The sequence below is a fragment of the Poecilia reticulata genome, linkage group LG2 (assembly GCF_000633615.1).
Source record: "Poecilia reticulata strain Guanapo linkage group LG2, Guppy_female_1.0+MT, whole genome shotgun sequence".
In the NCBI taxonomy this organism is placed as follows: domain Eukaryota; kingdom Metazoa; phylum Chordata; class Actinopteri; order Cyprinodontiformes; family Poeciliidae; genus Poecilia; species Poecilia reticulata.
The window spans coordinates 30,372,545-30,399,548 of record NC_024332.1 but is presented as its reverse complement, the minus strand read 5'-3'; the positions used below and the strand labels follow the sequence as shown (position 1 = coordinate 30,399,548).

At 39.6% G+C, this 27,004-nt stretch overlaps 1 protein-coding gene across 6 annotated transcripts; it reads right to left on the bottom strand.

Annotated features, from left to right (window-relative positions):
- Positions 1-610: 610 nt before the first annotated feature.
- Positions 611-25,401, bottom strand: dync1i2a (dynein, cytoplasmic 1, intermediate chain 2a). Of its 6 annotated transcripts, none has more exons than XM_008399417.2 (17): positions 25,307-25,401; positions 23,399-23,510; positions 22,898-23,015; positions 21,126-21,213; positions 20,106-20,195; positions 19,704-19,819; positions 11,519-11,608; positions 10,434-10,599; positions 10,251-10,350; positions 8,568-8,693; positions 5,144-5,290; positions 4,941-5,054; positions 4,429-4,562; positions 3,331-3,475; positions 1,896-2,036; positions 1,645-1,770; positions 611-1,107 (listed from the first exon to the last, which is right to left on the bottom strand). In XM_008399417.2, exons 2-17 carry the CDS (start codon positions 23,498-23,500, stop codon positions 994-996), a joined length of 1,917 nt encoding a protein of 638 aa, XP_008397639.1. In that variant the 5' UTR covers positions 23,501-23,510; positions 25,307-25,401; the 3' UTR covers positions 611-993. The 6 variants fall into 6 exon arrangements, with proteins under 6 accessions (XP_008397639.1, XP_008397648.1, XP_008397655.1 ...); XM_008399426.2 differs by having other exon boundaries at positions 10,434-10,596; XM_008399433.2 differs by having other exon boundaries at positions 20,136-20,195.
- Positions 25,402-27,004: the final 1,603 nt, after the last annotated feature.

Here is a 27,004-nt window from a genome sequence, read left to right as displayed (position 1 = left end):
AAAAAAATCAACACAATGAACTGCACAGAGGACCAAAAAGGTGCATCCATGTTGAGAGCAGAAAATGAGGAATCTGTTAAGCACCAATGACAAGAAGTCTGTTTGGAGGAGTCAAGGCGAGGCTTTTAAACTGAACAGTGTAGTAACCCTTGAATGGCGGTGGCAACATCATGATATGGGCCTCATGAAACTACAGTGGTACTCATGAACCTGCTTGGTGAAAATAAACAGGGAAGAGGCATGTGTCCAGATTAACCTGATAACCTGAAATCAACAGAAAATTCAAACTTGGACAAAAACGCATCAGAACTGGCTTTGGAACAGATAAACATCAAACTTCTGGAAACCTAACCCAAATTCAAAATGTTCATGCTGAGAAATCAACCAATTGAAATTAGTCCGAAATAAAATATCCATCTATAAAAAGGAAGCTTGCAGGAGTCCATAAAAAAAAAAAGTGGTTTTCTGCGTGTTTATGTACCCGTATGCATGCAAGTTTAGTAATCATTCTATGCTGAAACTGAGTGGTTCAACTTATCATTAAAAGCCTGTAGTTAATATGACCTTCGAGTTCCAGGTGAGTGAAAGAAAACCTCTGAGATGATCACAGCACTGGGTTCATAACTTTAATAGCATGACTGACATTTCTGAGTTTGTGCAGCGGTGCATCTATTTGGCTTGAAAAAAAAAAACAAAACACAAAAGTTAAGGCTCTTGACATGCACCAACATACTGACAGGTAAAGATTTTACAGATAAACATTAAGGCATCTGGTTGAAGAGAAGACGACCATTTATTATTTATTTTTTTTAAATAAATGGCTTTGTGTTAGTGTCGCTGTTTGATAACCCTGCTGCTTGGATCTCTATTTGAGGAAGACCGGTAATGGAAATCAGAAAATGTTTACACTTTCATCCTACAGTCATGTGGTCAGAAAACAGGGCCGACAGTAACGAGCGCCCAGCTGGTCCCTTAAACGCCGCAGCGACGAGCTCACGCAGCCAGATTCTGAGCGGCCAGCTCCTCCGCGTCGTCTCTGTTCTCGTTGATCTCTGCCAGCGTGCAGACGAAGCGCGTCCACTCGTCGTTTCGCGGAACCGCAATTTGCTGGAAGGAGGGACACAGAAGAGTTACTCCAGGCTGCGGGTGACGGCCATTTATGCAGATAATGGCTAAATAACACAGACCCGAACTGCTCAGAGCGGTTCATTAAACGATCCTTTAAATACGACTCATTAGGCTGAAGTGAATATTTTAAATAATTAATCGCTCATTTGTGCTCAGGGCTGCTACACAGTTTGCATGTCAAATCTCTTACTTCTCCAGAGTGAAATGTCCAGTGTTGTCATTATTTCTGGTTTCTTTTGAAAGGTAAACTTTACTCTGAACTCAGGATATATTCAGAATGGCTTAGATTAAATGTAAAAACTGCAAAAAAAACAAAACAAGAAGATGAATGGATGAAAATGAGGACAAAAATCAAATGGGATATGGAATCATTTTTATCCCCCCCCCCCCCCTTTTTTTTTTTTTTTTTTAAGTTTTCATACCAATCATGACCTGGAAAATATTAAAAGCTAATTTCATGCAGCATAGGAAAACAAGGGCGTAGCTCACACCGGATTAACAGTCATGTTTGCTCACCTCTCCAACCTCATAAACAAGAATGCATCCATCGGCGTCTCCCACTGCGATCTCTCTCCCGGTATGAGCCCATCTGACCCTGTTGAGGGCCGGGCTCCCCTCCACCACAACGCTAGCAGTGGGGACCTGAAACAACAACAAAAGCAGTGCAGAATATCAATCAGAGGAGGAATGGCTCTCTGCAGACAACTCTGCTGATGCTGCTGTATGTGGGAGCCAGCAGAGGAAGGTGTCGGGAGGAGGAACCGGACCTCGGTGTCGTTGTTCAGGTTCCACAGGTCCAGGTGGCCGACGCCGTCCACGCATGCAAACAGAGCCGGGTGAGTGGGAGACCACATGACGTCATACACGTAGTCGGAGTTGTCTTCAAACGAGTAGAGCGGCTTGTTATTCTGCACAGGAGAAACACATGGGAGCACTCATTCTGATGGAAGTAAAACAGAATGTGAGTTTTTTCACACACTGGCTGCTCAGAAACTTGAAAATAAATCTTATTCTGACCCGACTGTTACTACAACTTTACTCGCAACTACGACACTTGGACAGGAAGTTAGAAATTACACAATATTCGCTTAAACGTCACACACTGCTCTCTCTCTCTTGCCTGGATAATTTCTTGAAAACTTCAAAATAATGCAAGCAAGCTTTAAAAGGTTACAAAAAAGAAACGGTTTGTGTCTATATTTTTTCTTTATTACATTTGTTTAAACCGATAAGTAAACCTGAGCTTCTAGAAATGACAAAAACAACACTGTGTTGTTTAACATATTGTTTTACAGATTATATTTATTTAGACTTTGGATGTAGGTTGACCACCATTAACGGTGATTCAAATAAAAGAAAAGTTTTTGAAAATATTTTATTTCATTTGTAATTTTTTTTTTAAAGGGGAAAAAATAATAATTTGGAAATTGGATTTGGCTTGAAAAAGCAGAGGTTTTGTTTTTAAGCTCTAAATGCACCTCTATGTATCTTCATACATTTATTTCCCCAGCTTCATTGTTTCTGCTGAAAAGAAAAGAGTCTTTGTAGCATGATGCTGCCACCGCCATATTTCACTGTGGGAATGAACTTCTACGGCGCATGTGTAAAACCTCAACGCCCACAGGTCCAAATTCTGCGCGCCTTCACGTTTTCCTTTGGCACCCTCAACTCCAACATAAATTGTGTGTATAAGTATTACTTTATTAATCAAATGACATCAATTTTTTTCTGTACTCTGCCTGATTACATCAATGTGAAGAAATGCTCAACATTACTTAACTTTAGTTAGTACTCATTAAATGCAAAGGCAGCTATTAGTCACATTATTTTAAAAAGTTTAACGGATTTCATCAGTACATTCTGGTGCAACCGGCCCTTTAAGGACATTCATGATCTTGATGTGGCTCAAAATGAAAATGAGTTTGACACAAAAGACGACATTGTATTGAGAATAAAAAATTCAACCAGGTGGAATTTATTTCCTGTTTAGGGAACTGGTTGCACTGCTAACATGGTGAAAGGGAGATTAAGTGAAACTGGCTTGTTTTGTACAAAGATGCAGAATAAAATCCCAATAAAACACACTGAAGTCTCTTTCCCACATGACAAAATAAGAGAAAGAAGTTGCACCAAAACTCTCAACCACTGCAGTTTAACAAACCCCCCTCATATCTCCTCCGTTCGCCTTTTTAGCAGTCTTACCTTGGTGCTCCACAGTTTGACGGTCCAGTCGAAGGATGAGGTGACAAACAGGTGGGAGAAGTCCAGCGGCCCTGCAGCTGTGTGGCAGTGGATCCCGGTGACGGGGCCGTGGTGGCCCTCGAACATCTCGCTGATCCCCGCTTTGCTGTGGAACGCACAGATCCGAATGAGCGCGATAACGAGCCACAGATGTGAAGAACTGACCCTCAGATTAGATACGCGTGTTCACGCCACGCCGAAGCTTTCAGAGCAACAAAACCCTAAAAAGGTTAACAATCGGCTCTGCTGCTGCTGCTGCTGGCGACTATTTAAGCGTTTCATTGAGCATGAAGGGACTCGACGGGCGCAGACGGACCTCTCCTGGACACGCTCACAGTAATCATTTACTTAGATCATGTAATTAGCAGCAGGGAGGCAGAAAGTGCCCGCGTCCCTTCAACCACATGTTGCAGAGCTGTTATCCAACTGAGGCTCTGATAATTAATGTAGAGGGGTAAATACTCAGCATGAGTGATGCTTATGCATTATTAACTGCGATGAGAGTATCACACCATTGTAAATGAGGTGGAAAATTATTCCCCCCAATTACAGAGGTGATTCTGCTGCGCAGAACCTCGCAGCGATGCCCTCGCAGCGATGCGCTGCGGAGGTGGCTGACATGCCGCCGAGCGGCTGCGCTGATTCAAGCCACATTTCGGCACTCGGGGAGGGCAGGCCCCGGCCGCACAGATGGGAACATTGTGGGATGAACTGCAGTTTTAATTCTCTCTGGGACAACGGCCTGTAAACAAACTGTCTGGAGCGCAGAAACACGCCGAGAGGGGAAAAAATGATTTGTTTCCCCTGCATGTGTGCCCTGTTTATATTGAATGACCTTTGCAAACATAAACTGACAAGCGGAAAAGAAAAACAGGATGACTGGGCAGGAGTGAAACCTCAAACAGCAGGAGATCAAGTGCTGGATTTGGGCTGTGCTGGGAAGCGAGTGGGCTTTATTTATTTGACACCCGGTCCTAGGTGGGCTTAACAGGTTGCCTCAGCTTCCTGCAGGAGTTTTGAGGAAGAAAAAAAAAAAAAAAAAAAGGGCTGCGGTCGCACCTTCCATGACGACACGACATGTAGACGGAGCCGTCCTCGCTGCCCACTACAAAGTTGTTGACGTCTCCGAGAGGGAAGGACATGGAGGTGACGGCGACAGCTTTGGACTGCTTGAAGACGAGCTCCATGCTGTCCTGTTGAGGGAAAAACATGGAACAACGTCCGTTACGCATGTCGCGTTTGTTGCCAAGAGCAACCTATTAAACTCAAATCAAACCCAGTACTTTGGGATCCTGGCAGTACAAGTGGTCCAAAACTACCTCCTTCAAAGTGAAGAACGGCTGAACTTGTATGTTGAAATAAATCGGAAGTGACATTCAGCGTGAACGAGACTCGGAGTAACACGTTTTAGTCTCCGGCGAACAGAAAGAGAAGTTGTGGAAGGTGACGTCGATTTTCTGTGCTGTATTAGAATTGTAGCCTGTAGTTTTAGGAATGGCAGCGGAGGAAGTGAAGGAAGCCGTTTACCAGCCGCCTCGCTCGGATCAGCGCTTCTCTGAGTTTTCTCTCACCTGCGGCTGGGAGAGCATATCCAGACTCCAGGAGCAGATCTTGCCGTCGGTTGAGATGCTAATCAGGTTGTGGGCGTTCTGCGTGCCGACTACGTTCACACAATACACCGGGTGCTGCGAACGCAGTGAAAGTGAATTTATTTTTCTGCTACCATGTTGAAAGTAAATCAAGTTAATCCGCCTGCGTGGGGCGTCCGCAGTACCGTGTGCGCTGCCGCCGAGAGCGGGGTCCTCTGCACGGGGGTCCTCTTATTGCTCCTGTTGTCCCACAGAACGATCTGCCCAGAGTACGTCCCTCCAACCACGACGTTCGGGTGAAACTTTGCAAACGCCGCAGACATCACGGCCGACTGCAAAGACCAAAGACAAAAAGGTCGAACGGTTAGATCTCTGATGCTCGTCAAACAAATGAAACGTTTCAAGTGAACTTTTGAGGAAAAACTTGACTCATGGCTTGTATTTCGTTAACTGTGGGAGAAACAGACTAGAAAATGAGGTGATTCATTTCTTTTTTAGTGTTGCATTGCAACATTCCCGAAGCTGATGCTTCGAGCTGAGAAAAGGTCGCCAGAAACCACCTCTGAGAACCGAACTGATCCGTGACAGAACTGGTTTGTGAACGTTTGGTTTCCAGGAGCCAAACGTTCTGTGAAACTTCTAAAAGTATTCATGAGTGTTATTTCTTTAGTCTGTTCTTCATATTCTGGCTTCTTTTTCACTCATTTTGGTCACGCTGTATTTTATTAAGCCAATAAAAACGAGCCACCTATTTTTTTCTATTTCTTCAAACATCACTTTAAGACGGGCCGAGTGCTGCAGACGACTACCAGACTGCATAAACCACCATTATTATGCCATTTCCAATACATGACTTCAAAACAATCTCAAAACAACAATATTATCATTTATTGCAGTTACTTCTCTGACAGTTCCAGTAAAAATTGTTATCGTGACAGGTCCAATTACCCTTAATATTTTAAAATGTTTCAGATCACCAAACTGAGTGAAGTCAAAAATGCATTTATTAAAGGGGAGGGAGAAATCCATTAAAAACCAACTTGGCCATATTTAAAAAGTAATTGCTCCCTAATCCCAATAACTGGTCAAGCAGGAGCTATGGAGGAACTCTGGCTCACAGAATCCTCTGTTGTTTTTAAATCAGCCACAGTGGCGTGGACATGAGCATAAACAACCTGTTTAAGGTCACTCCACAGCAGGGGTCAACACCTCCGGTTCTTAAAGGGCCAGTGTCCTGCAACTTTTAGTTGTGCCCCTGGTCCAACACACCTGAATTAAACGACTAAATTACCTCCTGAGTGTGCAGTTAAGTTCTCCAAAATCCTGAAAACAACCCGATTATTTCATTGAAGTGTGTCGAAGCAGAGATGCAGTTGGAAGTCGCAGGACAGCACTTCTTGAGGACGGAGGTTGAAGACCCCCGCTTCACAGCATGTAGATGCATTTCAAGTCTGAACTCAACTTTGCTTCTCGAGTCACTTAGAGGTCAGACATTCAATGCTAGAAAGCAGAGTTCATGTTTCCTTTGTTTGCAGCCAGTCGCCCAGGTCTTGAAACAGCAAAGCAGCTGCAGATAATCACACCGTGTTCTTTTTCTGAAATGCTGTTTTAGTTTAATGCCATGTGTAACCTTCCACAAATGTTTTTTATTTGTGTCAGTACACAGAATATTTTCCCAAAAGTTTTGGGGATTATAAAGATATGTTTGAGTTCATTTTGATCCACGGTGGTTTTGACCTTGATGGACGTCGCCTTTCAGTTCAGTTCAGATTTATTCAGATCCCAAATGGGCAACTAATGTTACAGCAAGTCCATAATCAGTCTCTTTACAGAGTCACGAATGGTTTGCTAACCTCCAAAATCCTTTGAAATCATTTTATTTCTCATCTGTTCTTGAATTTCTTTCATGAAGTGTTGCTTTTTGACATGTTCTATCCTACTTCACGTTGTCAGAATATCTATTTAAATGACTTTTTCCATTTAATTTTTTTCAACTTGAGTGGAAACTCAAGGAGCAACGCCCAAAGCTCCTATCAAGATAAAACTGTTAAAAGTACAGCAGTCGAGCGTCAAGCAGCATGTTTTACGTCATCACACTCCAGCTGGGGTTGCAAGGCTCACAAACTACTGCTGAACCTTCCCAGATCCAGACTGCAATCTGAAGAGACAGAGTCCCTGTGTAAAACCTGCTTTTAATTCTAGGACTTCTTGATTTTTTTTAATTTGGTACTTTATTTTATTAGTTACAATTTATCAGAACGTTATTACTTTTATTTATCTTTTCTTTGAAAATTACCTAAGTGAAGTAAAAGCTGTTTATGACTGTGCAATTCAAATAAATTTTGAACAGATTTGATGTCTGTAGGCTAGTTTTGGGAGCAGATAGCCCAACTAATTAAGCTGCTAAAATTAATTAGAGTTATTAAACACAGAGAAGAAAGAAAATATTCTGTATTATTAAAAACCACCCTGAATTTAAAGAATCTGTTATTTGCTGCTATGTGTGAAAAGCAAAATGAACGTGAAAGGCGCCATAATTTTGAATGTAGAAACATTACTTTAACAGCAGAGGGAATAATTATTGCTTTTCTTTCCTAATTAAAAGCTAATAATCATGTTTTAAATTTCCGTTTTTGAATTCGTGTGTCAAATTTAAATTGCTGCGACATTTTACTTCAAGTTTATCTTACTGACCTCGTGATTAGAGACGGGTAACTCATCACCTGCCTCATATTCTTCCAGAATATTAATAGTGTGTTCTTTTCCGATTATGCTTCATATTAAAAATGAAAAGGTTCCATTTTGGTCTGGGAAAGCAAAAACGGAACCAGATTTGTATATCCACCAGTGTTGACAAACTAACTTTCTAATAGAATCAACGTTTGTTTTTACTGCAGCGAAGGTGTTATAAACACTCTGACCGCTTCAGCTACTATCACCTTTTAATCAAATAATCATCGAGAGGGAAATAATGCGACAAAAAAGTAGAGAAAAAGGAAAAACAAAAAAAAAAAATCAGCTTTTGAGCCAACTTGGAAGCACAAAGCAAACTGCATTCACACTTCTGTTCAATTTTATTCATCTCAGCAGCGAGTCTTCGATGACATCCGCTCTGAAGGCAACATGTGGTTCTACTCAACTCGTCCTGGTGAAGGAGCCTCGGGGCAGCATTAATATAAAGCTGAGCAGAGCCATGGCGCTCAACTGCTCTCCCAGCTCGCTCTGTCTGAACACAGACCCCTTGTTTAGATGCACATGATAACCAGCCCTGCGCCCCCCCTGCTCCTCCCCCCCACTCCTGCTCCACACCCCCCACCAAAACCCACCCACACTTAATCCTGCTGCAGCTCTTGGAGTCCGTTCAGGTCTTGCGCCACAGGTCTTCTCCAGAACATGTGTTTGTGGAAAGATGTGGTGGAGGTGAATGCCAGCATGGTGAACTCACCATGTGAATGGAGGCAGGAAGGGGGGAGCGAAAGGGTTGGCGCTGTTCCACACTTGTGGAGCGAGGTATATTTGTGGGGGTGGGGCAGAAAAAAAAAAAAAAAAAAAAACACACACACAGAAGGGAGTTCAAGAAGGAAAAGTGAGTGATGTTAATTTTGGTACCTGACAGTGGAAGACGTATTCTGGCGTGGCTTTCTTGTACTTCATGTTCCAGACTAAAGCCACGCCGTCTGGTTCATGTGGAGTCTCCTCGTTGTTGTTGTAGGAGGCGACCAGGAGCTCAGGATACTAGTGAGAGAAAAAAGAAAACAAATGGATAAAATAGACACACTCCTCACATCTAGTTGTATGTGGAAGAGCAACAGCTGCCAGTATTGGTCTGGGCAATATGGCTAAAAAATAAAATCTCAGATTTTTGTCATGTCAGATACAATTTTAGTAAAAATGTTCCTCACTTTTTTTTCTAAAAAAAACATCACCACAAAGATTAAGTACTTTCAAAACGTGGTTTTTATTTCAAACTCCTCTTCGGTGAATTTGTACGAAGGAGTATTAGAGCCAGGCTACAAGACTTTTTGTTTAATTACGAGGATAAAGTCATAATATTAGCAGACCGTATATTCTATTTTACCAGAACACCTCAAAATTAAGAAAAAAAGTTGTTTTAATGAAAATAGAAAAAAAGCTTCTAGTTATCGAGCTATGACATGACGAGTTTAGTTGTGTGGCTTTTTTCTCCAAAATAGACCCAGTCGTTTGCTCAATCAATTCAAAGTCCTACTCCTGATAATGATTTGAAGCTGACTTGTTAAAAGATTAAGTATTTCCTTATTTGTCAAACTGATAGCAAAATATAGCTTCACAAGATGTTAAAATTTCTAATTTTAGTTTTTTGCTATTTGTGAAGGAGTTTTCATAAAACTACAACTGAAGTCTCCTAAAATAATGACTTTATTCATATTTAAGGCATGATTTTATTGAAAAAACTTTGCAGCCTGGCCCTAATATTCTGTCGTAGCATTGACCTGAATTCAAGATCCAAATAATAAAGTCTGTAAAACCTGCTTGTCAGACAAGATGGCGAGTTGACATCCCTCTGAACTATGGAAATAAAACAAGTGGAATGATAGATACCATTTCTTTTTTCCAACAAATTAAATTTTCAAAAGCCAAAACGTCTATGCTGAAAAAGTGACTCTTTCCGTACATATTTGTGGCTCGTTTCACGCAGCTGCACCATTTCAGATCCTCAATAATGTCCTTTATTCCTTTTATTATTTCATAAAAACCCGACTACTTCAGGAGCAGTTAAAAAAAAAAAAAAAAAAAAAAATCAATATATATAAAAAAAAAAAAACTTTGTTGATAAAACTGCATCCAAAATCAAAAAGGAAACAGCATCTAGAAATACAAACAGGTTGTGGATGTTTGCAGGATGCTGCTGAGGTTTTTCAGGTGTTAATGTTGTTCTGGGCCAGAAATACAGTGAACAAAGAGGTTAGGTGCTCAGTCACTGTCAAAAACCATTGCAGAATCAGGAGTGAAATGACCTTAGACACCAGAGGAAATAAATCATTACAGCCGGCGGACTCAGCTACAATGTGCATGGGACCAAACTTGGTTTTCCTGAGGGAGTTTTGGCTGAAAGGGAAATGTTGTCAAACTGAAGCAAAGTAACCATAAAACATGATCAAAGCCCTTTAAAAAGCCAATTTGAAACAATTACATTCACTTTTTCCTTCAATTTGATTTTTTTTTTTTTTTTAGAAAAAGGAGTGATTAAACAATTGCTTAATGGCGCTTTGAAGGATGTGTTAAAATGGTGCAACTGTCAGAGAAAATCACCTGCAGAGACCAGTCCAGACAGGTGACGACCCGATGCTTGGACCAGCGCTCGTCCATGAACTGCCTGTTCAGTGAAAGCTTCGCTCCCGCCTGAATTTCCCTGGAGAGGGAAATGACATCAATCAATGAAAAAGTAATACTTCAAAATAAACAATTACGGCTTTTGAATTAAGTGCCATTTACCCTTCCTTGTCCTCCAGGTCACGACCGCTGTAGTCAAAGAAGATGTCCACGTGCTCGTAGAGCGCTCGCTCGATGATGCGAGTGCTCTGGTCGAAAAATTTAGCAAACTCCTCGGAGTGGAGGACCTGGAGTTTTTCCTCCTCGGTCAGCTCGTACGGCGGGGCTTGACAAAGACAAAGAAACAGAAACTTACTGTTGTGGAGATGTGGAAGATAAAGATTTGCAAATGTAAAAAAAAAGAAATCTAAAACTTTTCCATTGTTCTGTTAAGCCAAAACCACAAAGGTTAATGGATTTTATTGGGATTCTTATGTGACAGACCAGTACAAAGAGGAAGGACAATAACAACTTTTATTTTTCTTCTACAAATGAAATTCCTGAAAAGTTTCAGATGAGTTGCAGTTGCAAGGCTTACTAGCCATGTTGTTGTCTGTCCTTCGTGACAAAATAGCTTAAGTCAGTCAGTCAGATTAGAAGAAAATCTTTGAAAAGGAATTGGTTTTTTGTTGTTGTTTTTTTTCACAGGTTCTCTGATTTCAATCACATTGTGTGAATCACACCGTGATGCTGCCACCACCATGTGTCACTGTATGGATTACTACATACACTTTTGGGTTTTCTTCTCCAAATGGGTCAAAAATCAACATTTTTGTCTCATCTGACCAGATGAAACACATGGCTTAAGGCAAAACGGACTTTTTATGGCGTTATTGTAAGGATGACAATTTCACACTTGGACAATAGTTACTCTGTTGCCAGATATTCCCATCCGAGTTGTAGATCTCTGCAGATCCAGATTAACAGTAGGTCCTCTTTGCTGCTTCTCTAATTAATGTTCTGCCTCTCTGGCCTTAAGATGCTGGTTGTTTTCTAATTTTCTCTACCAAACCTCTGAGGTCAGAATTACAGTTCTAAAGGCAGTCAATTTTATTTAAGGTAAAGGGCGCTGGATCCAAAAGCACTTTGTAATGGTCTATCTAAAGGTGTACGACCGTCTTTAGGAGGCATCAGTGTGATGCTCTGTAAAAATCCCAACAAATCCAATTGAAATTTTAGTAGAAGTTTTTGTAGCAGTAATGAATTACCTTCTTCTTCTTCTTCTTTCTGGACCAGTTTCTCAGTTTGATCCTCGACTACTGGTTGAGCTGGAGCAATTTCTTCCTCCTCTTCTTCTTCTGTCGATCAAAAAGTCATAAAAACTCAGGTCACAGATTAAACGAGGCTCTACAAACTTTATCTCCTGAAGACAAACCCTAAAAGGTCATATCCTAGTGATTACCCGTTTTTGTCCGATTTCCATATTACAATACGATTTTAAAAAAATCAAAATAAAGTGGAAAACTTTATCAAGAGGAACGATTACGCCTCCAAACGGATGCTTCATGCAGCTTGGCCGCTTTATTTCACACCTTCATTATTTTTCGCTTTCAATAAAAGCTCCACCCAGCGATTACGGGCGCAGCAAAAGAGTGATTTTGTATCTCTGCCTTGCATTTGTTTGGTTTGTCAGCACTATGTTGCTTTTCAAAGAGGAACCTGCTCCTTTATAGCAGGGAAGTTTGTATTAAAGGGACATGGCGCAGCGGGTGTCTTGTTGTCATAGGGACCCCTGTCTTTCCCCAACTGTTAATGAGACACAATCCATTCAAAGGGAGTCTGGCTGTCAGTGTAGCCATTTCCTCTGTGTCCCAGTTGCAGGTTGCCCCCTTCTAGGCCACGGGGCAGAGGGTGAGGAGCAGCTGCCTCGGCCCATCCTTTTGGACTTGACCAGATGACGGCATGGTGCAAAAGCAGATGGTGATGCAGGGATTGTCTTGCGCACTTCAGAGGTAGCATGGGGATGGCACAGAGGTTTTCCGCCTGGCCGCCTCCAGACAAGCCTCCCCCTGAACGGCAAGCCTGCGCAATTACCGTCCTAGCAGGAGGTCCTGCAGCTCCTATTCAGGCTCTGAGAGTGTACAACAAAATACAGGCCACACCAGCTGGCAAACTGCACACAGGTTTCACCTCAAAGAAGACTAACGTGATTCTTCCCAGGACATCTTCTCGAGATGGTATTAAACGTAAAACGAAAGGAGAAAAGACGCGATTCGAACTGGGCAGGGGGACGTTCTTGCTTTGTTTCCAAAAAGCGTTTGCAGTTAATCCAAGATCACCACACTGCAAGCAAGAGTTTCTCTCCCAGAGAGATAATCTAAATGATAATGTCATCCGTCACTTTGTCCATAAAGTGATTTATCCCTTTCCTCAGACGGAGGGTTGAGGGACGAAGGTTATTGGGAGCGCTGATGAGTTTACAGAATCGGGTTGATGACACGAGCCATTTCGATGTGCAGCCATACCCTACTCCCAACAGGAGAAGGTTAAAATCTTTCCTTTCAAGGGCCTCAATCAGGCTTAAAGGAAAACAGTAATCACTGTCTTTCAGCTAGTCCCGGCCGCGCTCGTCAGCCCTTTCCCTGGCGAGGCAGCCGGAGCAATCAACCTGCCAGGCATTAGGAGCGGACAGACAATCTGAAAATAAAGGGTATAATGCACCTGCCAGCCAAAATGGCCATTTGGAGAAAAGCTAGTGATCCTGGTGACCCCGCTGGGGGGCTGTGCGCGTGTGCGGGTGGGGGGTAGAAGCAGCAAGGGTGGGTGGGTTGCATTTAACAGAATTCACCCGGATCACCAATGTCCCATACACTGACACCTCTTTCAAAGCAAGTCCAATTATGGCTTTTGTACCACTTAAGAAATAAAAGCTTTTTTGGGGGTGGGGGACAGGATAGGACAGGGAGTGGAGGGGTGGAAAGAGCAACGGCAAGTCCAAGTCGACAGACAATACATTAATGCAAACATAGCAAAGGATGAACAAGTATTAAACAACTGTTGTACACAGCTGCAGAAGTCACCAAGGCTTCGTCTTCAGCATTGCACCGCAAGAACTCAAAGATCAGACATGCACAGATCAAAATTTTCAGGTTGAATTTCTGTCTTTGGCTTTTTTAAAGCTTTGATTTACTGATACAGATTTTAGAATAATATCAGCAACTATAGGAATGGCACTGAAAGGATTTTCTCTAGTCCAGTCATGAAGTCTTTATTTAGTCATGATTTTATTCATATTAGAAGCAGAGCCCAAGTCAGGGCAAAAGTAGGAAAGGTACGACCATTTCTAATGTGACATCAATAACTGATGTTAACATTCAGTGAAGCTATTGTAGCTAGCATTCTAAAACGGTAGACTGCGTGCATTCCTCGAGAAACCAAACCTCAACCTTTGCTTTAGGATGTCCAAAGAGCCGTTTTAAATCCACCAGGCTTCATAACATTTGTTGAACGATAAGAAAAAAAAAAGAGAAAGGGTTTATAAACCACAGTCGGCAACACATAGCCAAAATCTGCAAATTTTTTAGATCCACACAAAAATGCCTTAAACTGCATGTATTACTAAATGAAATCCAAATACACCTAAATTCGCATAGTTGGCACTACCACAGAAGATAATCTCTACAGTCTTCTTTATTTCTGCTGTTGGGGGTGCAGCAAGTCAGCGCTAAGGAAAATAAATGGCACTCCTGGATTGGCTGTTTTGCAAATGCTTGCCAGTAGCATATCAAGTAGCATTGCATCTAGGTATTTTAGCAGTCAACACTGCATTTTTTTTTCCCCAACCACATATTTTGGATATGATTTACTGAAAAATCCACAAATAGGTGAATTTTCTACAAATAATTTAGAGTCACGGTCTAGAAAATCTGTGAATAGATTTCTCCGCGAATACTCCATTCAGTCTGTTATCTGATGAAAGTCCAGCTCTCTCTTGCAGCCTGAATTCAGCACAATAAGTCTCCATATGTCCTTCAAATACAGTTTATTTTTAAATAGCTGCGATCCCTTTACTTTCATCTAAAGCTAAGAGAAGAATTGGGTTGCTACCTCAACCTGGTAGAGCTTAGCATCGTGTGATCAAGGATTAAAAAACAAGATCAGATTTTTGAGTTTTCAACCAACCAGCAGATCACTGGTCTGAAACGATCAAGCTGAAAATCCAGTTTCCAGGCACTAGTTAATATTTCTCTGTTAAACACCACTTACAAACCCACAGAAAACCAGTAGTCTAATACTACAGACATATAATAGTACTACCGTTGTTCATTTTAAAAATAAAGTGGTTCTAACATAAGAGTATTATCTAAACCTTGTAAATAGCGAACGCCAGTATTGGTTGAAGGAACAAAGTAAACCTCTGGGAAACTCGCACATCAAAATCAAAAAGGGCGCACATTAATAAAAATCACACAATGAGGAAATTTAAAAAAGGAAAACATCAAATTTTCTCCTTGAAATGATCAGCTACTCTACGACAGATATTCAAGCGCTACTAATCATCAAGTGCATAAAAGCTGACCACAATTCCAAGTGGCACTTGAAGCAAGCAGGCCTTTAAGGACTTTATGATTAAAAGTTTTGACCTACCTCTAAATTCAAAGTGATTAAAACAATCACATTCAATTAAACATGAGATCTACTGAACCGCTCGGCGTACTTGTGTTCCTGACGAGTCTTTTGAAATGCAGTGCTGAACCAACCAATCCACCTCCCACCCTCCCCACAGCGTCCAACAATATCTTACTCCATAATTACAGCCTTTTATTGAAGAGAGCGTATTGATGCAGTCTGGGAATACCGCAGCACTGACACGTTCACCAGTTTAGTAGATTAACGCGACACTTCCTTTACTTCAAACTCCACTCATATAGAGAGACGTCAACGGATTGAAAATAGAAATCAGGAAAACAAACGGAGCCAATGTCATTGTTGAAAATCACACCTGACTCTTTCCTTTTTTGTCATCACAACTCTTCACAAGTTTCAGTGTTTCAGACTCTAAATATATCAGAAGTAAGCATCAAGGGCAATCGAAGTTTAGCCAATATGCAGAGCATGAATGCACGATATTTGAATATATATCAGCCGACAAAATACTGCACCAAAGCAACCCTTTGCGACGACGACAAAAGACAATCATGAGTTGATATGCTGTGCAACGCTAACTGAAAGTGTGCCGTTTACATTGCTGCAATAAAAAGTGTTTATTCAGTTAACTTTGCAGTCAGGATTTGTATAGCTGACATTTAATAAACCGATTCTTTTAAATTCATTGTTTAATACTAATGGTTTTCTCTTTTTAGTGTCGTTTTGTGAATTTGAATGTCAGCTATAGCGCTCTGAAAGCAACATATTCTTCCACACGTTTGTTTTTTTTTAAACTCAATAAACTTTTATGATAGGAGTTAGTCATATGGTCTTGTACCTCCTCTGCGTACTAGTAAAACTAATCAGATGTCTCGCAAATAGCCCTGTGGAAAAAATCCAAAGAACTGAAGCCTGACAAAGTACAGATGCACCAGTTATCCTCGGTTGATCCTCCAATTTTCAGTCTGAGCGACTTTCTTGACCAGTGACGAGATGAACCACATAAACCGTGATTTTTATTTATTTTATTTTATTTTTATTAACAGCTAGGTGAATATTTCATGCTACCATCAGCACATCTTAGCAGCTAATAACATTCCAGGTCAGCTCTCCATTTTGTCTATATGGTGTTTTATATAAATGTTACAAGATGCACAAAAGGTTTAAGAGGTTATTTAAAAGAAACAGTTTTTTCAAAGGTCTGTCTGCTGCTCACTTAGCTGCCAAGTCACCTTTAAGCCATGACTTTAATGTTTTTCATCATGTTGTTACTTGATATGACTATATTAAGATAACAATTTTATCCAAAATATGATATTGTAAATGTAAAAACTTTTTTTCCCCAAAATGATATTGAAAACGGCTGCAGATTATTTAACATCGGGACTAGGAAAACAAAAAGATATACGATAAAAAGATAATGTATTGGTTTTATTATTTTCTTAATATAATTAGGACAACAATTATTTATAAACACTGGTAGAATCAGGTTTAACGCTGGTCGTTCAATTTTACCAGCATGCTTCTTCTGAGCAGAGGTAATGACATTTTGGAGTGGCCTGAACAGAGTCCAGACTTCAGTCTGTGGAGGAATTTAAAGATGACGGTGATGGAAGGGAGGCCTTCCAATCTCAAAGACTTGGTGCTTCATCACCAAATTGTTAAAAAAAATTAAATTGTGAAAATGTCTTTGCTTGATATAGTTACAATCATATTTTTTGCTGAATATTGAAATTTCATATTGAAATTTAAGTAAAAAAGTTTTTAGTAATTTTTTTTTAGATTATTCAAATATTTTGTTAATGATCCCTTACGACTGTGGCGACTATAAAAACAATCAGATGCCTTCTGGTTTGTAATATCAAATAATGGAGCATAAGAATAATTTAGGTCCCAAAAAGTATTACTTTTTTGTATTATGGCTACAAATACTTTCTTCTACACATAAAAATAAGATAAAGACAACAAGATTTCAAGTTCACTGGGACATCAAGGATTGCTTCTGCTGATGCTCCATTTCGCAGCATCAACAGAAGCTTCTCAGGAAAAAAAACACAAAAAAAATTAGATAGCATTCTCCCTGATTGCTCATTGTTGTTTTCTCTTATATGTGTGAACATAAAGCTGGTGATCTCGAATCTTCAACTCGTTTTTCTGGGATGTCAGGAACACACAGCGGGAACCCTCAACCTGCAGCAGCCAGGGCGCGATAGCCGCTCCCTCTAATGCCACCGCCTGCTGACCTTGAGAGTGCGGCGCCGCTGCCTCTTTTCCACAACACGATAAATCACTCAATCAGAAAGCAGGCCAGACGCCACCCCACGCATCACAAATGTGGCAAACGGGAGCAAGATGGGGAGGCATCGCCGTCTCATCGGGCGCCAGAAGTGATGGTGTGAAAATGCACAATGTCACTGAGTGCGTTTTGTTATGTGCCTGTTCGGTGAAGGGAGAAGACAGGGGAAGCGAAGGAGTTGATGAAATGATTACATAGTGGCAGAGAGGGGAAGGGGGGCTCTGTGTTGAACAGCTGGCAGAGAGTGTCGTTGTTTAACACGGTTTTACTATACCCAGTGGAGGCCGGAGAAATGAGGAGCAAAAAAAAAGATGCTCTTCATCCTTCACTAGTTTGGTTTGTAGTGTACCCCCATGAGCCCCTTTCCAAAACAAGAAAGAAATCTGACCTTACGCACTCTGCGTGTCATCTCTGAATTTTCTACACATCAGTACACTGTTTAAAATCCAAACCAAGCTTTCATGGACGCTGAAGACGAGTGTTAACTGGTGCAAACTGAGATGAGTTAAAAGACAAATTCATCCAGTAGCTTAACGTGAAGGTTCAAAACCAAAATCCTGATCAGGATGTCAGACAAGCCCGTTATTCACCATCTGAAAACAAAACAAAAAAAATCATCCAAGAACAAGCAGCTCAACTGGGAATATTGAATATTTAATACAACATGTGTTCAACATGTGGATTTTGGCACAAATATTCTGTTTGTCCACCCACATGAAAGCTTCGGAGCAGCAATTACATACATATCAACACGCTTCAGAGGCAATAAGCAGCTGAACGCGCAGCGCTTCATATCTTCCGCTCCAATCGCATTTCTCCTTCCTGTCACTGGTTTCTCATCCTGCTCGCTAATTACACCAAAGCCGAGCTGCTGGTGGGGTTCAGAGGAGCCGAGCCCGTCTGAACTGGGTCTCTGCTCTGACTCCTTGTGTTTCCTACATCTCATTTTCCCATCACTTTCATCTCAGGGCTTTGTAAAGCTTTTCCACACGTCATTCATTTCCCTCTTATCCCCAAATGTTCCTGTTAGCAGCCCCTCCACCCTCAAGAAATAATACATATCTTAGAGAAGCAAAATTCTGAAACCTTGTTAGTCCGAACGTAATGAATGAGTGGAGATGAACAGAGAAATCAGCTTGTGACCAGAACTAGATGATTTTTAGCTCGACCTGTATCGAAGAGATACTTGGTCATGGTAACAACAACACTCTTCAGTGTGGAAGTTGTTATAGCAGTAAGAAGACACAAAGGTAATTATTTTCAGTGGTGTTGAATAAGTGAAATCAGAGAAGCAGTGGGATCCAGGAAGCTATTTAAGACAAAATGTCTGTGTTTAATTCAAGCTGCAAGAGAGAAAGCAAGATTTTCAGCAGGTATCAGAAAGCTTAAAAAGCAAAGAACATTACAGTTTTTAGCATTTAAGATGCTAAAAGTAGCATTTTTTTCACATCAACTCTAATAATTTTCTTAATTTCAAAAATAATGGCAAAATCTGGCTTTTCAGCATCTGAGCTTTCTTACATCACCTCTCCGTCTAATAGGGTCACATGAGTTAAAAGAAAGTAAAATAGCTTTAATATTATTGAACATTAGATTTAACTCACATTCCTCTCACTCTTCTTTCCTTTCCACCGTGAACTCCCCCTGAGATTTAGCATCTTAATCAAATCGCCATGAACTATATAACAGGTGTGGGTATAAAAGACAGTTTGCACTTCATCCAACTTTGCAGCTACATTTAGAAGGCTATACTATTTCATTTACACCCTCATAGTTAGTATATATTTGAAGAGAGTATTAAATAATCAGTTTAATATTACTTTTTGCAAAATCACAAACACAAATGATTGTTTGGGTGCAACATTTAGTAAGATAATATATGTTTTGAGTAAGGCTTTTACACGCTCTGTATCAGTGTATACTGACTGTACTGATACGCATTATAGGCAATAGCTTATATATTACGCAATATGCAATAACATTGGCCTGTTGAATGGACTCTAACTACCCTTAATGCCCACAGCTGATGTGTATCTTTAACTGCTGAGACATTAGAGCTCACTGAGTGGCAGGGAAATTATGTAATGGTAAAGAAAGAAACGTGTCAGCAAATGTGGGTTAATTGTAATTAATATAGTCATCGCAATTTTCAAACATAGTGTTGCAATTAAATATCTCGCCTAGACCATGCAGTCCAACCGATGCTGCATCCAAGAAGTCCTTTTAAATTGCACACTCGGAAATTGCGATGTCGACTTTGATTTGATATATTGTGCAGCTCTCGCTGCTAACAAGATATTTAATGATCACGTGAGGACAACTTAAAAAAAAAAAAATATATATATATATATATATATATATATATATATATATGAATTAATTTTAGAGACAAAATCGGAGACAGGGCAAATCTGCATAAAAAAAAACTACACGAATGTCTGATTTTTTGAAAGAAAACATCTAAAAAATAAATACATAAATAAATAAAACAAAAACAAAACATAAATCACCTTCTTTAGCCTGGATGGGGGCTGGTGTCTGAGTCTCCTTGGTGTAGGACACTGTCTCACGTGGTGGGAAGTCCACCTGCGTGACTTTGGCCATTCCCAGTTTTGGAGTCACACGCCTATAAAACACAGAACAACTCAAACTCTGCACCACATAACATTAACCATCCTTAATATATTTTGCAACAATCCTCACCTCACTCAGAGAAACGCTTTAGCTTATCTAAAATAATTCGTCTTTCTCTGTACCGTGAAAAAAATTGATTAGTTCACAATTTATTAGCGCTATATAATCCGATCTTTTCAACATGCATGACGTCACCGTTTCTCCTGGACTGTATCAACTTAACAATGACCCTGAAAGCTAAAGTAATCATGCCATAGATTGAGAGAAAGGAAAATGACCAGGAAAGGAGAGAAGAGAGTGTCCAGTACCCCAGCTCAGAATCAGAGTGAAGTTGAAGAGTGGACGGGTCAGAGTCCCAGTGCAGAGTCCTGATTAGTGTCACAGCAACAAGGCAGCATTAGTGACAGACAGACAGACAAGCAAGCACATATGAAGAGACCCGTTATGTTAGCATCAGAACATGCTGATTGGAACGATCGAAAGTCTGTTCAATTTATACCAATGCAGCTTTAATTTCCCAGCAAAAAAAAATAAAAAATGAAATTGAACAATGGATCTGTCCAAACTTTGTCACACCAAAGGCTTTGAGCGTTGTGTAGCCAGAATGGTGGCGGTGGAGAGGGGAGCCCTCTGGGAGAAAACATGACCTCCATGTGTGTAGGAAATGGCCAAGCTGGTGAGGGAAATGAGTCAACACGTAGTGGGAACAGCTCACCGGGCCTGATGGGACACTGGGGGAGCTTGAATTTCAGCCCAGGGAAGGGGACTCTAATTAGGGGTTAAGAAGTCCCCCAGGCGTCACAGCAGCCCGCTGTTTCATTGTTAATTTGGGAGCGTTCTAATTTGGTGGCACATAAATGAAATAAACATGTCTTCGGTTGGCATAAATTTGTCATCACTCACTGCAGCAATGGCAGAGCTAATCTGAGTTTAAGCTAAGATGCAGGATTTACTGGCGTCTGTAACCTTTATGTCACAGTAAAATGCAGCAACAGGCTCATAAAAGCAAAACACACAAGCTGACAATGCACCTTAGCACATTTACAGCAATATCTACAGCAAAACACATCTGCAATCTGCAAAAAGGCTGATCACATGTCAAAGCAAGAGAAAAAGAAAGAAAAAAAGAAAAGAGAATTATCTTTTATAAGAGACGCAATGAAGCAATAAATATCTAGAATTTGCTTTAGGTAGGAAATATCTTCCAAAACAGGGAAGCCTGGACGCTCTCCACACTTGTAAATTCCTGCGCTGCAGTTTGGACTCTTGCTGAGGGATTCTTGGGTGTGTTTGTCTACCTGGGTCCCACGGCTCCATCAGAGTCCTGGCTGCCGGTTTCACTAGGAGTTTCCGCTGATTTGGGAGCAGGAGTCGTGAGAGGAGGGGCTACGTTAGAGACAGAGGCAGAATACGGTTGGTAAGCTGAACGGTTCAGAACTCAACAGCGGAAACACATCAGCGTGTTGTTGGATATGTTTTACCACTTAAATCTTGGAAGAATGCATTTCATGTGTGGGAAACAGCAAATTAAGCAAAGCATAATGCATCAATTTGCGAAAATTGTATCTGGATTAAAGAAAACATTTTAATACTTTTAGAAAAATTCAACCAATAAAAACCTACGCACATCTAAGCAAACTTAAACTGCTTTAAAAACACAACCATGGTACCACTGCCTCATTCATGTTCCAAACGGCTTCTCCATTGAGTTTTTAATGGATCTCTTCTGCCACCTGCTGTTTCAATAGAGACATTGCTCAGACGTTTTGCACACAGGTGTGGGAAACTTTTACACACACACCTTCTTTTAGAAATGCTTTTTGTATAAGGATTTTCTCCTAGATCAAATGTCTGAAACCTGTGGCTTTTAAAAGTAAAAGCAAAGAAAGAGGGTATTTTTACCCTCTTCTTTGAAGTCTAAGAAACCACATATTTTTATGTGGTTTCTGAAACGTCACATATAGTTTCCACTACGAATCCAGTAAAAAATTTGATTGATTGTCGAGTCCTTCCATGAAATTCTGCTCAAATCTATGTGCTTTATTTGTTTAAGTCCCTTACCTTTGCTTTATTTTTCATAAATATGAGACAACTAATTTTATTTCATTTTTATACTAAGTATAGGTTTTTTTCAGTTCTGATGGTTGCTGTCTATAGGAATTGTGCATTTCCTAACCATAAAATTGACTACATTTGCATAACTTAGACTTCAAACTATTAGAAGAACAAGGCTGACATAAACTTACTCAAAAACAAAACACCACCATATTAAAAGGCAGTTTGTTTTAAGAATCAGTGGGTCTAAGGTTGTACAAACAATAACCCAAGTTAAAGAAATATTCAGTTAAATAGTATTGGTAACATAGTAGATATTCATTGCTCTCACCAGCCATCTTTATCTTTTTAAAACTTTATAAATTCTCTGCAACTTGCCTTAATGTAAAATTTTATTCTGCAAATTTTAGGCAACACAGAGATAAAAGTACATATGCTGCAAATGAACAATATGTGCATCTGTCTCAATGTTGCCCAAATTTAAGTTTCTCGACTCAAACTACAGAAGAAACTTGATCAAATGTGCATTTTGACATATTTGTTGAAACTGTCACTATGTCTTGACAGTATCCGTCTCATATAATGTAGGACACACAGTCTGTGAATAAAAACATCTGCCTTCACCTAATGCTAACGAGATATAACCAATCAGAGCCAGGAGGAGGGTATTTCTGCTGTCAATCACAATCTTATGTGGAACTGCTCATCCCTATTTTCTTTCCCCGTTTGCTCTCTGCTACGCTGCAGCTAGCAGAGACTGTTGTGAATATTCAGTCTACCAAGCATGGCCACCAATGATGGCGAATAAACAGTTTTTCTGTAAAAGTAACTTGTTTCTCCTCTATTAGCACATGTAGCAGCAAGTACATGAGGTTCATTGACAGCGCTAACTCTAAAGAAATTTAGAACTTATTCAGCTGAACAGTTGTGACTGAATTAGTTTTGATCTATGCAGTTTCCTAATGACCAGGACAGTATACAGAAGTAATGTAGCATCAGATAAATATCAACATACCAAGTGCAGCATCTGGTGTTATCCCCATGCTTTCCAGAAGAGCGTCAGCTTCTCGTCTTTTTTTCTCCAGGTCGGAGTCATCCTGCTGTTGTGAAGCTTCTTTCTGCTGTTGGTCCGCCTGCGAACAGAGAAACATCAAGCATTCAGGACTATTTCAGGAATCAACATTACATTCAGATACTCTTAGACAAAAACGATGAACAAAGAGCTCCATGTCTTGTTCAGACCCTGCTCTGAAGGAAGACCATGATTACCTGCCTAATTTAAGCTAACAAGGCAAGAAACTCACAGCCGTTGCAGAAAATGGCAAATGCAAAAAGACTGAGATGAAGCTCAGTTACACCAGAAAGCCTGGAGGAGCAATCGTTTTAGAAGATTTGAACATTTCCATAATTGTTTTTCATTTGTCGTGTACATCGAACTTGGCCAAATATATTTTCCATTTCACTTATGTAGATCCAATGCCGGACTATGCAAATCCTTAAGTCAGAAAATTCATACCTTCTTTCGCTCCTCCTCCTTCCTTCTTTTCTCCTCCCGGATTTGTGCCAAACGCAGCTTCTTCCTTTCTAGTTCTGCTTTCAGCTCACTTTTGTCAGACATGATGTCACAGCTGTGAAAAGAACATATATATATATATATATATATATATATATATGCTAAACTGTTTCATTAAATTTCCAAGAGGGATAAGTCAACAAGATAAGCATCCTGGGTGTCCTAAACAGTTAGTATCGTCTTTCAAAGCCACGCTTCTCCCTCATGATAAGCCTTCCACTTAAGGATTTCCTTAGAAAGATCCTAAAGGAAATTCACCTACACTTAATGGGTTTCTGTTTCTTCTGCAGCCAAACCAGTTAAATATTTCTGATAGCGTTCTCAAAACAAAATGGAAATGTTAGTTTGCATTCATTGTCGTGCATATTTTTTTTAATCAAACTTCATCTATGTCTAGAAATATACACAACTATCCAACAATTTTAGTACAGCCCGTAGCTTAATAATGTTTTCCATCACCTTTGCACTCAATTATTTACAAATATAATAAACAAAAAAAGCACATATGTTTGAGTGTGACCAAAAAATAATGCAAATCAAGCTCATCTTACTATTGCAACTCAAGAAGGAGAAAAGAGTAGATGCCATTCGTGCACAGCAAAACTTTTTTAGAGGACGCTGATCGATTTAGAGGCAGCGCTTTCATAGCCTTGCTCTCTAATCTTTTCTAGCACAAGTTACAGCAAAGTGAGAGAATCTGGTAAGATGTGAACCAAGTTCCTGATTATGACAATCCACAACTTTACATTAAGGTATCTTAATCAGCTACTAATCTATAAAAAGGGAAAATATATTTTTGTAACAAATCACTTAAAAGAACAGGGCAAAAAAACAAACAAAAAAAGCCTGACACATAAATTATGACTCAGTTGATCATCCACTGCCTCGTACTTCTATATGAATCATTGTTTCTTGTCTGTTGGTTTGTTTTAATTTTTAAAAAAAGAAAGAAAATTAACTCCTTATATTTAAAAAATTATACAAAATAATTACAATTGTATAACTTATTACATTTTGTGTAGGGAGAGAAAAAAACCAGCTAAATGTACCACGATATGCTCACAAATAGTTAACACACTGCAATACCTTTTAGACATAAAATATGTCACCGATTTTCATTTGTTTAAATAGCAGAAGTCAATGTGCGTGGATCTCAGCTGTCAGTACTGATAACTTTAGTTGTTACACTTAATCTATTATCTATATAATATGTGAGTGGGGTAAAAGAAATGTTGTAAATACTAAGTTTTCAAAGATCTGTATGAAAAAGTATAAATAAAGGCAAAGCATTAAACATCTTTCAACACTGTCCACTCACTGTCATTAGATTAGGTTGAATGAGCCCCACCCTAAAGCTAATACCAGGTTTCCATAACTTCTTAGTTCAAAACATTGTTTGACTGATTTTACTTATCTGTATAAACGTTAAAGGATGTAATCTAAAACTTGTACAACTTTTAAACTTAAAGCCAATTCATTAAGCGTCGAAATCGAATGAATAAACGGCAACATTCAACCGCTGGCTTCTCTGCTGCTAGCATTAGCCTTCCTTGTTTTTCCAGAATTTGCCTTGTACCTACATAATGCCGTCCTTTTTTTAAATCAGCAAGTTTTCGTATTTCAGATTACATGCAACTTTTTATGGTATGTGTTAACAGAGTTCATGCAACAGAAAATGTGTCAGTTTAACAAACGCAAACCTGAAGCAACTGAGTTAGCTTAGCTGCTATGCAACCGGTAGAAACGGTGCTGACTAAAAGGCTAATTTAGATGCCAACACCACTACAAAAAAGTGAACTAGTAAGTGATTTATCTTATAGCCATCTTAATAATAAATCGTGGATTACAAACCTCGAAGTAGACTTCCAACTTGACCACCAAAACAAACAAGATAGAGCTGCCAACTCAACTACAGGTGCCGAGAAGGTTCAAAAGGGAAAATAAACGGTCAAGCGATTCACAACAGGTGCAAAGAAAGCATTAATAATTATTGTTTTGTATGGTATTCTAAATAATTAAAAAATAGAATAGTAATTTGTTCAACATTATAAACCAACTTATTGACAACTTTGAAAAAAATGACCATTGTTTTTATTTTTATGTCTTCTTTTCTAACAATACTGTCATAATAACAGCAACATTGATAGATTTTAGATTTAGTCAAACTCAATGACCAGATTCTGTTGCATCTGGAAGCTGTTATATTGAATTTCTCAGCTCAAGGATAATCCAGGGCAGTTCTGAAGTGGGCTGTGTTCCTAATTGCTGTGAAAAATATGTGTGCACATGCTTTAAAGGTTCATTCATTCATCCATTCGTGTTGCTACAGTGATTTTATGGCTAGGAATTCCATATCCTAGCCGATATGGCTAGGATATGGATTACATTACGATGGCGTCACCGTAATGCAGGTCCTTAACCCATGAACCTGCATTAAGAGGTTCACTGGTTATGAACATCTTAATGCACTCCTCTTGCAAAAAATAGTTTAGAGACTATATTTACTTAAGTTTATCTTAGCCTCTTTCATATGTTTTAGAGAGAAAAAATATCTGCAGAACATATAACGTCACATCTGGTTCATAACAGTGCTGATTAGACATGTGCATTGAAATGATTGACTTGGGCAACCTTAAACAGTGGAATAATCACAAATCTAAAAACTGAAGCTGATACTAAGGTTAACTTATTTTCTATCTATTTCCATATTATTATTATACATCAGTGTCTATAAAAAGCATTCGCCTCTTTAGCTCACTGATGGCGTCACCGTCTTGATGGAAAATAAATGTTTTCCGAAGTTCTGTAGCAGGTGGAAACAAATTGTCCTCCAGGATTTCTTCATATTTTGCAGCATTTATTTTACCTTCTTCCTCTACAAACTTTCCAGGAGCTGCTGGTGAGAAGCGTCACCACAGCATGATGCTGCTGCTACCACCACCATGCTCTACAGCAGGGTGGTGTGCTTTTGGTGATGTGCAGCATTTGGTCTGGAAGGTGATACTACTATCAGGTGGTCTCCATTTCATACCTTCTGAGACGAGCAGCACCAATTGGCTGGACCTCTGGTGAATTGGGTCGGTCGCTTTAAAAGGGGGTGAACATTTTAGCACTTATTTTGTGTTACGCATTTTTATTTGTCATAATATTGTGGAAATCAGCTTTTACTTTGAAATTAAATGTGTCTTTGTGACAATTGTCAAAAATAATTTTTTAAAGCCATGATTGATCTGTAAAGAGTAAAACATCCAATGAGGTGAGCACTTTGTTAGCCACTGTATTCCACAGTAGAGACAAAATAAATACAAAGCAAAACATGTTAAGCAAAAAACAGTACAAAATTTATTAAAAACTCAGTTGTTGGCAAGTAATAAAACATCTACAGTAGCATAAAAAATTAACTGTGGGTTTATGACCTACAGTGCATATCTATTCCAATGTGAGCATCTACATTCTGTTCCCACACAGCTCATCAATATTTACATGCACATGTAACAATAAATGTTGGTGAAATATAAGCTAAAATAATATTTTGGTGTGCAAAAAAGT